Here is a 13,207-nt window from a genome sequence, read left to right as displayed (position 1 = left end):
AAAGTTCAAACAGGTCGAACAGCTCCCTCAAGGCTACACATCTAGGATGGAGGAGCAGGGCTCTAAACTTAGCCGGATTGATGAATTCCCTACTTCCTATTGCTGCCTCCCGTTTTGGTGGCACTCCCCCAACCCCACCCGGCTGCACCGGGCTATAGGCACCGCGGACGGCAGAGGCTACTTGCCCAGCTACGGTACCAGCAGCTTCCGGCTCCGCCTGGGAAGCGCCAGGCCAACAGCAGGTGGCAACCTTGTGTTCTTTTCAAGCTCCTGCTGAGAGGTCAGTTCAGTAAGGCCCGAGAGGGGTGGAGCTAGCAGGTCGGTCCGCCCCTACCTAAGAAGCCCGCAGAGAGTCGGGCGTGCGGTACCTAGCAACTGCATCTCCCGCTGGGCTAATTTTGGTGGCCGGTCTGAGCTCTCAGCGAGGCTTAGCACCGCAACTAGTAGCCACAGGTATGTCAGTGTTGGGAGAGCCCCTCTGATGCTTTTAGTTAATAATTTCCTAAATTTGCCAAAGCCGTTTATTATGTCTCCTGCGGCTGTTTTGAGTTTCTCCTACTCAAGAGCACTTAGAACTTATGTAGCCTCACTGTGGGCGAAGGTTCGATTTGCATGCATCCTGGATATGGAGAACGGCTGGAAAGCATTCTTGGCACAGAGAGGTCAAGCGACTGGACGTTGAAGGGGCAGAGCCCAGCCGGAGCTAGGACCCGGGTCCCTGCTACGCCCAGAGCAGCGTCACCACAACTCCGCCCCCGGGTGGGCGTCTTTGCAGAGCGCCCGCAGGTTCCCAGCCCGCCCCGCGCCCCCCGGTGCGCATTCTCAGTTCGGCCCCGGCGGTGCACCTCCCACCTGGGTCCTCCATCCCCGGCGGGTGTGCTCGCTTGGGGGAAACTGAGGCTGGGAGTGTGCTTGTGAGCACGTTCTTTCCTCAGCCCACACCCCACAAACTGCAAAGCTGCCGTGCCCTCCTGAGACCCGCATGGAACAGCAGGGAAGGGCGGGAGGAAGGGGAGGGGGCCGAAAGCAAGCAGGGTCTGTGGAGTCGGCTGGTTCTGCCACACTCAAGATGGCGGCGCGGCAGCGGCAAAGTCCCTCAGAGGCGGTACCAGCGCATGCGCAGCGCGGAGTCCCGGCCCGGGACACAAGATGGCGGCAGCGGCGCTGGGGAGGGCGAGGCGGAGGCGGCAAAACGGGAGGTCGAGCAGAACGTGTAGCCGCGTCCCCGCGAGTCCGCTCCGGGCAGGTAAGAGCCCCAGGATGCCATGGTCCCGCGGCGAGCCGCTCCGGGGTCCGGGGATCCGAAGCCGGGCAGCGGTGGCCCCTGTGGCGCTTTCCGCTCGGGGCCACCGCTTGCCCTATCTCTGCCGCCGCCGCCATCTTAGGCCCGCGGGTGGGTGGCCAGGCCGGTGGCTTCGGTGAGGGAGGTGGGCCCGGAGAGCGCGGGCGGAGCGGCCTCTAGGGCCGCTCCGCTGCTGCCGCCGCCACCGCCTTTGTGTCGGGCTCCGACTCTGAGTCGCCTCAGCCCGGGGGCGGGAGCGCGCGGTGGGGCGGGGGGCGGAGCCCGGGAGATGGGCTGGCGCGCGCGCGCCAAACAGCCCGCCCCCGCTGGGGTTGGGGGTAGGGGAAAGTGTGCGCGCGCTCGGGTGAGGGGGGAGCCCCCTCATTGAGCGTCCCCCGCGCCTGCGCACTTTGCAAGTCCTTTGACTCCGCCCTCCTGGCTCAGAGGGGTTCTGATTGGTGCATTCCTGAGATGGTCCCGCCCCATCTTTCTCCAATAACTGGGTTCTTTTCTTCTCGTGCGTTCCTCCGGTTGCGCAGATACAGTTGTTTATTAAGCTGGTCGGCACTGTGAGACTGCGGTATGCGCGGGGGCCGGGAAGCCTTTGGAAAATAAAAACATTATCTTGATAATAGAGTTATTTCTTACTTAAAGTGTACAATACGCTAGACTCTACGTATAGAGACCATAGAGGTCGAATGAGTCCTGTTTGTAAGTCGGAAGGCTTTAGACGGACCTGGACCACGGGTCTCCCCAAACCCAGAGCAGGTTCTTCGGTCATACACTTGATGGCTGCTCCCAAATCACCTGGGAAATTAAGAAAAATTCTTTAATCGTAAAAAATTGGTCAAGGTTTGAAGCGGTGTAAAATTTGTCATCGCGTTTCCTGGTCCTGCCTTTTGGGGTGTGTTTAAGAAACACGAATTCTTGTGTATCTCCCCTCCCCATTCCTGACTTCTAGGACGTGAAGTGAGGGACAGGAATCGGAATTGTTTTACAAGCCCTCGTGATGCCCAGTCGCTTTGAAAAAACTCCAGTGTCCCCATTTGGCCTCTTAAGCTATGCTGTTCTTGCTGCCTCTGCGTAGTTCAGCTACGGAGTGCATCAATGTCACAAGATAATTTGTTGGGGAAACTGTCAATAAAAGTGGACATACCGTGTTACATAATCCATGAGCATGTATGATTATTATTGTGGTTTTAAAGAATTGACTTCTTTTCCCTCACTGTGGGTGGCTTGGTAGTGTGCCCCCGCCCATCTGATATGTATAGTTGGCCTTTGATCAACACAGGGGTTGGGGCACTGATCCTGGCTCAGCTGGAAATCCCAGTAGAACTTTGGACTCCCCTCAACTTTACTAATAGCCTACTGTGGACCGGAAGACTTACTGGTAACATAGGTAGTGGATGAACATGGGTTTTTTACATTATGTGTATTATACAGTGTATTCTTACAATAAAGTGAGCTAGAGAGAATCAAATGTTACTGAGAAAAGCATAAGGAAGTGTAAATACATTTATAGCAGCACACTGTGATGAGAAAACTGCATGTAAGTGGACCCACTCTTTTCAGACCTGTGTCGTACAAGGGCCAAATGGTATGTCCGCTTTTCTCTTGTCTTAGGGATATTTGGGGTGATAGGAGCAGTTACACAGTTTTTGGGGTCCAGTGTGCAAAATGAAAACATGGGCTCCCTTGTAAAAAACTTTTTTTTTTTTTTAAGATTTTATTTATTTATTTGACAGAGACACAGCAAGAGGGGAACGTAAGCAGAGGGAGTGGGAGAGGGAGAAGCAGGCTTTCTGCCAAGCAGGGAGCCCAATGTAGGGCTTGATCCCAGGACCCTGGGATCATGACCTGAGCCGAAGCAGACCCTTAATGACTGAGCCACCCAGGTGTCCCCCCTTGTTAAAAACTTATTAGAAACTTCAAGACAGCAACCATAGAGCCTGAAACCAGGCGTAGGGCCCTCCACAGCACAGGGCCTGTGTGCCTGCAGGCTGCAAGTCTGAAGGTGAAGCTTTCGGTTTGCAGAATTTGAGAAGTATCATTTTCATCCCTTAAATCCCCAGATCTCCTACAGTGTTCCTTGCCCTGGGGGCTCCCACCTTGCTCCACGTCATTGCCTCTCTTGCTGCTGTCTCTGTGCTGCAGCATTTCACAGGTTTGTGACTCTCCTCTTCTCTTCGCTCTGCAGTTGCTGATGCAAGGAATTTCCTGGGCCCCCGTCCACTCCACTGCTGACCAGCCCACCCACCTGCGCTGAGCCTTCCTGCAGGCCTCCCCCCTGCCTCTGTGGGACCCTGTGACGTGGGGGTCCATCTGATCGGAGAAGAAAACCCTCTCATGCTAGCGTTGCAGACCCCAGAGGGTGAGAAAAAGAGGGACCTTTTTCAGGCTTGAGACATACGGGCTCAGCCCCAAGGCACCAGGAATCCTTCCTCCCCAGAGAATCAAGCTTTTTCTCCCCTCGGTTAGTGGTTCTGAACCTTTTTGTTATCACGGCCCCTTCTGGTTGTATGTATGTCCTTTTGCTTCGTGCATTTTTACTGCCAAACTGTACCGACAAGTAACCATTTGCTTTTCCCTTTCCAAATTAACGAAGACATCTATGACTGAGTGTACAAATAAAATTAATGTCCAGTGATTCCTATGATGTTGTCAACAGCCAATCAGAGCTTCTGATCATCACGAGATAATCAGTGTGACCACAACGAGTTGATAAAATTTCAGCAAGCAAAGATAACTGATGTTTCAACATGCTTTTGTGCCTTTTTGTGGGTAAATGATTTCTTGGGGTGCTGTGACATATTGAGAACAACTTTGGGATCACCAATCCAATCTTGGTTGGGCACCTAGGAGTCTAACAGCCAGATTGGGAAATCACTGGCCACCAAGGCTTGTGCTGGATGTACTGGGGTGGGAGTCGTGGAGAATACAAATCCGGAGGAGCTGACCTGCTTCTTGGCATTTAAATTTTCACCTGGGAATTAGGAAGGACTGAATTAGGTATTTCTTCTCAGTCCCACTGGTTTCTTTAGCAACAGATTGTTTCCTGCCCTGAAGCACAGAATGAGGCAGCCACTTAGATCCCGTGTCCCCTCCGGGCTGCACTCTGTGCCAGTTAGATTTTATTGGATAGGAACAGGAAAGAGGAGGATTTACTGTTCTTTTTTTGTGGGAATAGCTTTTCAAGGGCAGACCCTGTTCTGTCTTCTGTGCCACTCTGTGCTTTGTAAATATTTGCAGAATGAATAGAGTTCCTATTGGGTCCAGGGACCCTGCTGAGCACTGGATAGTCGTGAACTGGACCCAGTTCGTAGCCCTGGGAGTTCTGATCATCTGATGGGTAGACAAACCCCGCTGACAGGATTGAGTGCCACAGTGGAGGTATTCATGGCCCTGCAGAGGGGCTCTGACCACCTTGCTTGGGGTGGGGGGTGACATTGGAGAGTCCAGGAATGCTTCCTGGAACATGTGAACATCATGACAAGCCAGGTGGAGAATTTGGGAGAGTATGTCAGGAAGAAGGAACAACAGGAGTGCACCCATTTTCTAGTTGAGGGAACTGCGTGCGACTTAGATCCCAGGGCTCCTCTGGTACCACACCAGCCCTCCAGGGACAGGACTGGATTGATATCTTCACATCTGCAAGTGGTCATTGGGGCTCTCAGTGGATTGTAATGGGTGGGTGAGGGGTGGAGTTGACGTCCGTGTCCTGCTGGCCTGATACCCTTCGGTCCTCTGTGTGGCAGGTCCGGTGTGGGTGCTGAGATGGCCAATGAGAATCACGGCAGCCCCCGGGAGGAAGCGTCCCTGCTGAGTCACTCCCCAGGCACCTCCAATCAGAGCCAGCCCTGTTCTCCAAAGCCCATCCGCCTGGTGCAGGACCTCCCAGGTACTGGCGAGGGGCAGGGTAGGGTGGTGGGGTAGGAAGGAGGCCTCAGGAGCAGCGCTGACCCCAGCTGGGTTCCGTGCTTGTTTGCAGAGGAGCTGGTGCATGCAGGCTGGGAGAAGTGCTGGAGCCGGAGGGAGAACCGTCCCTACTACTTCAACCGATTCACCAACCAGTCCCTGTGGGAGATGCCTGTGCTGGGCCAGCATGACGTGATCGTGAGTGCCAGCCCAGGGAAGGGCTCCCAAGCAGCTTCTAGCATTTGGGCCTTCCTCAAGTCTATCTTGAGCACCTGTTATGTGCCTAGCCCCGTCTTGGGACCTGGGAATACAATGACACACAGACACAGCCCCCGCCCTCATGGAACCTACACTCAAATAGGGGAGATGGACACGTAAAGAATTGATTGTAATCACGTATGATCCTGAACTTGAACTCCATGTTGGGCTCTGTGCCTGTGGTGCAGTTGTGAACAACTTGTCCTGCCCTTGTACACTCAGGGGGCCACAGTCTGCTGAGGAGCCAGTAGGATCACAGTGTGGCACATGCGTGAAGACTAGCATTGGATTGCACCAGGGACCCTGGTCTGCTCATGGGGAGGGGAGGGGACAGGGAATGCTTCTCCTTGAATTAGCATTTAAGGTGACAAAGTTAGTGAAGTGAAAGTTGTCAGAGGGGAGAAGCACGTTCTAGGAGCAGAAGTGTGCACGTGAGGGGGCTGTCTGGCAGGAACATGGGCTTCTGGATCCCTATCAGGTAGGGCAGACTTTCCTTACTGGGCATAACCAAGCAGGTTGGCACCCCCATTTTGCAGATGAAGACACTGAAGGTCAGAGATGGGAAATGACTGGCCCAAGACCTTGAGCCAGTAGGAGGCAGAGCACTTGATGTGACTTTAGGGCCACCCCGCCTGCTATCACTCATTCTCAGTGTCACCAAAGGAATATCATCCATAGGGCCTTGCTCTTTAAAAAAAAAAAAAAAAAAGAATTTCTTGAGTTTTTCCCTTTATTCCTCTCATTCTTGTGTTTAAGGAGAAGTTAACATGTACAGAGGGTTCCTCTCATGCCGGATGTCCTATTAAACTGGTCATATCCCCGGACCCACTGAATCATTTTCCCAGCAGGAGGTTGGGCCATTGTGAAGGTGAGGGAATTAGGAAGGGCCGTAACCATCCCAAGGTCACATAACTGTAAGAGGCAGGCAGGAGTGGAACCCAGTGCTCTTTCTGTGTCCTAGCCCCCTTTGCTCTTGGAGCAGGGGGCAGGAGGGCACCAGGATTCCGTATTCGTGGGACTCCTAAGCCACTAGCCCTGCTTGCAACTGTGCTGGTCTCCCTCCACCAGTCGGATCCTTTGGGGCTGAATGCGACCCCACTGCCCCAAGACTCAAGCTTGGTGGAAACCCCCCCGGCTGAGAACAGGCCCCGAAAGCGGCAGCTCTCGGAAGAGCAGCCAAGCGGCAATGGTGTAAAGAAGCCCAAGGTGAGCATCTGCGGGCTGTGAGGGCGTGGCTGGTAAGCGGCTGCCCCAGGTGGGCAGCCTACAGGTTCCCTGTGAGGGCTGGGCAGTGGCAGGTCGGTCAGGAGGGGGTCTGGGGCACAACTCACCACTTTGCCAGTGCAGTAGCCATAGGCTGTCTCTCCTGACCCCGGTTCCTTTTACTTTTTTGCTCTAGATTGAAATCCCTGTGACACCCACAGGCCCGTCGGTGCCTAGCTCCCCCAGTATCCCAGGAACCCCAACACTGAAAATGTGGGGGACATCCCCTGAAGATAAACAGCAGGCAGCTCTCCTCCGACCCACTGAGTGAGTCCCTGCCGATCGACTTGGGGGCATCCAGTGTTGATGTGGTCTGGGACCGTGGGGTATGGCGGCAGGCGGGGCACCCCTCCTTCCTTCCTTGCCTCTACTTTCTGCTTCACTCCTTTTTGTGCCCCAAGGGTGTACTGGGATCTGGACATCCAGACCAACGCTGTCATCAAGCACCGGGGGCCTTCAGAGGTGCTGCCCCCGCACCCCGAGGTGGAGCTGCTTCGCTCCCAGCTCATCCTCAAGCTTCGGCAGCACTACCGGGAGCTGTGCCAGCAGCGAGAGGGTAACTGCCTCCTGGGCCTCCAGACCCTTGTTTCCACCCACCCTTAGCCAAGAGCTGGGCTTGGGAATGGCGCAGCGGTTGAGCACGTAGGCCTGCTGGAGCCCCAGCTCTGCTAACTGCTTACGGAAAGGGGGTCTGGCGTCAGTAACCGCAAAAGCCATCATTAGCATTTCCAGAATGCCTGCCATCTGTCAGGTACGGGTGAAGCCTTTTCATGTATCTGTAAGAGGGCATGAAAACCAGAGTACCTGGACCTCACAGCATTGCTACAAGGATGAAGTGGAATGGGAAGTCCTCAGTAAGCTGCAGCTTATTCTTTAGGAAAGAAGCCTGCGTAACTCGCTGAAATGGTGTTTCTCCTTTTCCTTTTTACCTAAGTAACATTTACTAACACTCTAGAAAACTCACGATTCTCAGTACTTGGGGAGGAGTTGCCTAGAGGCAGGGCTTCTGACGGAACAGGCCATGCCATTTACTACTGCCCCTCCGGTGCCCGCATGCCCCCCGTGGGCTGGGCCCGTGTGCAGGCTCTGACCGAGCCAGACCTTCACCAGCCTGTCTGTCCCGCAGGCATCGAGCCCCCACGAGAATCGTTCAACCGCTGGATGCTGGAGCGCAAGGTCGTGGATAAAGGCTCTGACCCCCTGTTGCCGAGCAACTGTGAACCGGTCGTGTCACCTTCCATGTTTCGTGAAATCATGAATGACATTCCCATCAGGTACCGGCCCCGAGCTGGGGCCAACTTGGTGGGGCGGGAGGGGAGGGGGTGTCGGTGTGTGTGTGGCCACTCCTGTATCAAAGGGCTCTCACTCTGCCTGCTCTCGGTCCCAGGTTATCCCGAATCAAGTTCCGGGAGGAAGCCAAGCGCCTGCTCTTTAAATACGCAGAAGCTGCAAGGCGGCTCATTGAATCCAGGTTTGCTCTCTCCTGTCCCCAGCAGGCTGGGTGTGTGATCAGAGTGGGGAGGTCCTCGGCTCTCTGGCCCGTCTCATGGAGCTCGGCATCTCTTTGTGGCAGAAGGAGGCCGGCTCCCAGAGGCAGCACAGGGGCTGTGAGGGATGCCTTGATGCCCGAATGTCAGTGCGGGGGTAGGGGGTAGTAAGTGTGGAGCAGATGCCCGACTGCTGGCTCCATCACGCACCCTCAACTGGCAGGAGTGCGTCCCCCGACAGCAGGAAGGTGGTCAAATGGAACGTGGAGGACACCTTCAGCTGGCTGCGGAAGGACCACTCTGCCTCCAAGGAGGACTACATGGTGAGTGGCCCCGGGTAAGGAGGCCATTGGAAAGGCTCTGTGGCTCCTTCCTTCAGCTGCCTGCCTAGGCTGGGCAAGGGCCCCCAGCAGAGCTTTGATGCTTGTCAGTCCCCAAACCTCTGCACGTAGGGATGTTTGTCCAGGCTCCTGGCTCTGTCCTAAAGACGGTCTCCATTAAGGTTCTTAATGGAATCTTGTGCTCAGCCACACACCATAAGTAGCTGCCTTTTCAACTTAATGAATGTTGAACAGCTCCCCTGAATAGACTTTTGGACACAGATGGACCAACTGCTTTTTCTTGGGTATGTGCACTCACCACAGCAAAGAGCTGGCGCCAGACTGAATGCCCTGCTTTACTGCGTCCACAGTGATTCCATTTTCTGGCCCAGACCTGTCACTTCTTGAAGTCTCCACCAGCACTAGCAATGGGCTTTCTTTTCAGGACCATTTTTCACAAGAGGCAAGGTTTCGCACTTCACGATAGTAACTGTACTTGACACGTAGAGTGACAAAGGTAGGTGTACTCACTAGTCAGAGTGACTCATTTTCACTCATCACTTTCACACGTGTGATTCAGGAAAATAACAAATGCCTAGTTAAATCCTTGCCAGTTGCTAAAAGCTCGGATTTCAAATCTTCAAAGACCAAGGACCTGTTTTGTCATGGTCTTTTCACCGTGGTAGATGGCAAGTGCTTTAGGAGCGGGGACTTTACCTGCTTTGTCTGTCTGCCCAGCAGTTCTCATGGCACCTGGCACAGTGTAACTCCCATTATAGGTGCTGGCATTTACTGAACACTTGCTGTATGGCAGGGGTTCAGTGAAGCCCTTAATGGGAATGATCACATTTAATACTCAAACTGCCTTATCCGGTAAGTACTTTGTGTTCCCTTAACAGTGGAGGACTAAATTCAGAGATGACAAGGGACTTGTCCAGGTGACACAGCCACTGTGCTAGTAGCAGAGCTGGTATCAAAAGCGAGGACTGCTGGAACCCACCAGCCCTCCCCCAGCAGCCCCCTGGAGCCCTGATCAGGAGTGTCTCCTCCAGGACCGCCTGGAGCACCTGCGGAGGCAGTGTGGCCCCCACGTGTCAGCCGCAGCAAAGGACTCTGTGGAGGGAATCTGTAGTAAGATCTACCACATCTCCCTGGAGTATGTCAAACGGATCCGTGAGAAGCACCTTGCCATCCTCAAGGAAAACAACATCCCAGGTAGGGAGCCAATGGCAGGGAGCCCACTGTGAGGCCCCAACTCTGTTTCCTGGGCCCTGACTGAGGGGACATGCGAGGCTAAGCCTCCAGACCACAGGCTGATTTCGGGGAGCCTGTTTCCCCCAGCAGTGTCTGGGACAGGACCTGCTGTCCTGGGGCTCAGGGGTTTCAGCCTTCCTCTAGGAACTGGAGAAGGGCTGGGGGAAGGGGAAGGCAGAAGGCGGCGAATGTGGGGAAGACAGGCTGGGCGTAAGCAGTTAGGTGGACTTCTCCCCACACTGCAGTCTCATGCCTGGCCACAGGCTAGGGCGTGAATTTGGGTAACTGAGTGCTTGGCCCAGAAAGCTCTTGGCCTAGGACTAAGCAAGCGATGCAGTTATACTCCTGCCTGGCAAACTGGGGGCCTGTGTCAGTACAGAGCATGCTGGCCTAGGCCACCAGCTCTTGCCCTTGCCAGCTGTCTGGCTGTTAATGTTGTCACCAAACCGCCTGGGCTGCATTCTGCTCCTCTATGGGATGAGACTTACCTCCCCTGGTTACTGGGACACGCGTGTGAAGGACCCAGTGCACAGCAGACATGGAGGCTATCCGGGGTTCCGGGGTGAGAATGAGTGGAGCCGGGGCAGGGTGGCCTCTCACTGCTCTCCCTGCCCACAGAGGAGGTGGAGGCCCCAGAAGTGGAGCCCCGCCTGGTGTACTGTTACCCAGTACGGTTGGCCGTGTCTGCACCCCCCATGCCCAGTGTGGAGATGCATATGGAGAATAATGTGGTCTGCATCCGGTATAAGGGAGAGATGGTCAAGGTCAGCCGCAACTACTTTAGCAAGCTGGTAAGAGCTGGGGTCAAGGGGAGGCAGGTCCCCCCAGGTCGGGGAGGGGAAGGCTGGCTCCTTCTGGAGCCAGCATCCTCGGCAGGAGGCCAGCGAGGAGGGAGGGGGCGCTGTTGAAGGCCTTTGCTCTCTGTCCCACAGTGGCTGCTTTACCGCTACAGCTGCATTGACGACTCTGCCTTTGAGAGGTTCCTGCCCCGAGTCTGGTGTCTCCTTCGACGGTACCAGGTTCGGGCCTGGGGTAGCAGGGGAGGGCTCCGCTGGAGGGCGGGGAGAAGGCTAAGGCCAGGGGGCTGACGGTGGCCACTGTGCAGATGATGTTTGGCGTCGGCCTCTACGAGGGGACAGGCCTGCAGGGATCGCTGCCCGTGCACGTCTTTGAGGCCCTTCACCGACTCTTCGGCGTCACCTTTGAGTGCTTCGCCTCGCCCCTCAACTGCTACTTCCGCCAGTACTGCTCTGCCTTCCCGGACACAGATGGCTACTTCGGCTCCCGCGGGTGAGAGCCGGGAGGCTGCTGGGGCCCTTCTGCCCAGGCCCAGGAAGGGCTCCCCTAGAGCAGAGATCCCACCTGGGCCAGCAACTTCCTAATGCTTTTGGGTTTGGGAACCGAGCAGTGTTGGGTGTAGTCTCTGCCTTCAGGACTCTTGCTGTGGGACCTCAGACTGGCCTCTACTTCCGGGAGCCTGATCGCCCCTAACCCAGCCTGCAGGTTTCTCGGTGAATTAGCCCAGGCTGGGGTAGGAGCACGTGACCCAGGCACAGAGAGGCTCGGGAAGTGGTACTTCAGATGTAGGAGACCTTTCAGACTCACTGGGACGGGGGAGAGGGGAGCTGGCAGACTGGCCGGAGCCAAGGAGGGCTCAGCAGCTGGGAACTCCCAGCTGGGGCTTGTGCTTCGGTGTCTGAACTGGGTTTGAGTCCCTGCCCTTCTACTAAGTGGCTCGGTGGACTTGGCCTCCAAGCCTGAGCCTCTCCATCCTCAGCCCTTCAATGGAGTTGGCCACACCTTGTCCCAGGATGAATTCTGGGTTCACGTTGGCCTAGGGCCTGACCAGGGCTCATCCCTTCAACAACGTGGGGGCGGCACCCATTTCTGGTGGAGGGCCTGGGTCCTGGTAGGACTTGGAATGCTCACCTCTGTCCCCAGGCCCTGCCTGGACTTCTCCCCGCTGAGTGGTTCCTTTGAGGCCAACCCTCCGTTCTGCGAGGAGCTCATGGATGCCATGGTCTCTCACTTCGAGGTTGGTGTGCTGCTGTGGGCGGGCGGCAGGGGTGGCACGCAGATTGCCAGCCCCCTGGAGGGCAGCCTTTGATGTCCACCCCGTGCCCCCTCCCGTAGAAACTGCTCGAGAGCTCACCAGAGCCCCTGTCCTTCATCGTGTTCATCCCCGAGTGGCGAGAACCCCCGACGCCGGCGCTCACCCGCATGGAGCAGAGCCGCTTCAAACGCCACCAGCTGGTCCTGCCTGCCTTCGAGCACGAGTACCGCAGTGGCTCCCAGCACGTCTGCAAGAAGTGGGTGCCGGGGAGGGCGGGGGTGGGGTGGGGGAGGAGGGCCAGGCTGATCATGCCAGGCCAAGCCCCACCCTGAGCTGTTCCTTTGTCCACAGGGAAGAAATGCACTACAAGGCCGTCCACAACACGGCCGTGCTCTTCCTACAGAATGACCCCGGCTTTGCCAAGTGGGGGCCGACGCCGGAGCGGCTGCAGGAGCTGAGCTCCGCCTACCGGCAGTCCGGCCGCAGCCACGGCTCCAGCTCCTCCTCTTCCTCGGAGAACAAGGACCGGGACTCGGGCCGCGAACAGGGCCCTAGCCGCGAGCCTCACCCCACTTAACACATCCTGCGGGGAGGAGGAGCCCCAGGGTGCTGGTATGGACTGCTGGGACTCGGGCCTCTTGGGGCTGAGCAGACCCCAGGACCCTCCCCCTGAGGTGGCAGCGGGACTCAGGCTGCCGGTGTCATAGGAAGATATGGCTCTGCCAGGGCTCTCCCTCCCTGCCTGAACCCCCAACTCCTCACCTCAAACTCACTCCGACTCCTGTGTAAATAGGTCCATCCCTTCCCTTCCTCCCCCCAATCCCAACCATCTTATCGCCATCTTGTTTCATTTGTAAAAGGAAATACAGAAACCCCCGTAAGAATGCGTGAGGGTCTTGAGGGCAGAGAAGGTGGAGAACCTGGAGTTAGTCCTGGAACCACACCCTCTACATCAAGGCTCACCTTCTTAGGATCCCCTGGGTCTTACACCCCAACCCAGGGCTCCAGTGTCTTAAGTTCTCGCCCTGCTGGCCCCACAGCTGGGTCCCTGCCAGCCCCGCCACTGTCTAGCGAGTCTGGGGTCCAGAGCCCTGCGTTGTCTGTCGGCAGGTCCTGGACTCCCACAGCCAGGCCTGCTGTCCTACCTCCAGGGAGCAGAGGATGGGGGTTGTGCCCAGGAATAGAACTGGACTCCTGCTCAACCCGGAGCCGCCACAGCAAGGGGGCAGCCAGGATTCCTAGTCCGGGCTCAGTGGGAAGAGCAGCCCGGAGCGGCCATGGGTTTCAGGAAATGGTCTCCCTGTGGACAGGCAGCTGGCTGTGCTGCCCTCTGAGGACCTCTAGGCCTGGAGCAGATGTTCTCCTGGGGCCCAGG

The 13,207-nt window shown here is 56.4% G+C and overlaps 1 protein-coding gene across 1 annotated transcript; it reads left to right on the top strand.

Moving 5' to 3' along the window:
* Window positions 1–835: 835 nt before the first annotated feature.
* On the top strand, window positions 836–12,773 carry PCIF1 (phosphorylated CTD interacting factor 1). The gene is made up of 17 exons (XM_044262930.1): window positions 836–1,246; window positions 3,480–3,653; window positions 5,038–5,180; window positions 5,271–5,395; window positions 6,524–6,661; window positions 6,855–6,985; window positions 7,120–7,274; window positions 7,845–7,992; window positions 8,106–8,189; window positions 8,429–8,528; window positions 9,578–9,740; window positions 10,398–10,570; window positions 10,712–10,798; window positions 10,885–11,069; window positions 11,721–11,814; window positions 11,913–12,088; window positions 12,184–12,773. Exons 3-17 carry the CDS (start codon window positions 5,057–5,059, stop codon window positions 12,407–12,409), a joined length of 2,109 nt encoding a protein of 702 aa, XP_044118865.1. The 5' UTR covers window positions 836–1,246; window positions 3,480–3,653; window positions 5,038–5,056; the 3' UTR covers window positions 12,410–12,773.
* Window positions 12,774–13,207: the final 434 nt, after the last annotated feature.

Source organism: Neovison vison, chromosome 8 (assembly GCF_020171115.1).
Source record: "Neovison vison isolate M4711 chromosome 8, ASM_NN_V1, whole genome shotgun sequence".
In the NCBI taxonomy this organism is placed as follows: domain Eukaryota; kingdom Metazoa; phylum Chordata; class Mammalia; order Carnivora; family Mustelidae; genus Neogale; species Neogale vison.
This window is presented reverse-complemented; position numbering and strand designations above follow the sequence as displayed.

Bases quoted from the DNA above. Each gene is read 5' to 3' on its own strand.
- PCIF1 (XM_044262930.1), top strand. From the start codon at position 5,057: ATGGCCAATGAGAATCACGGCAGCCCCCGGGAGGAAGCGTCCCTGCTG. The intron at 5,181-5,270 runs GTACTGGCGAGG...GCTTGTTTGCAG, and splicing joins CCTGGTGCAGGACCTCCCAG to AGGAGCTGGTGCATGCAGGC. The intron at 11,815-11,912 runs GTTGGTGTGCTG...CCCCTCCCGTAG, and splicing joins CCATGGTCTCTCACTTCGAG to AAACTGCTCGAGAGCTCACC.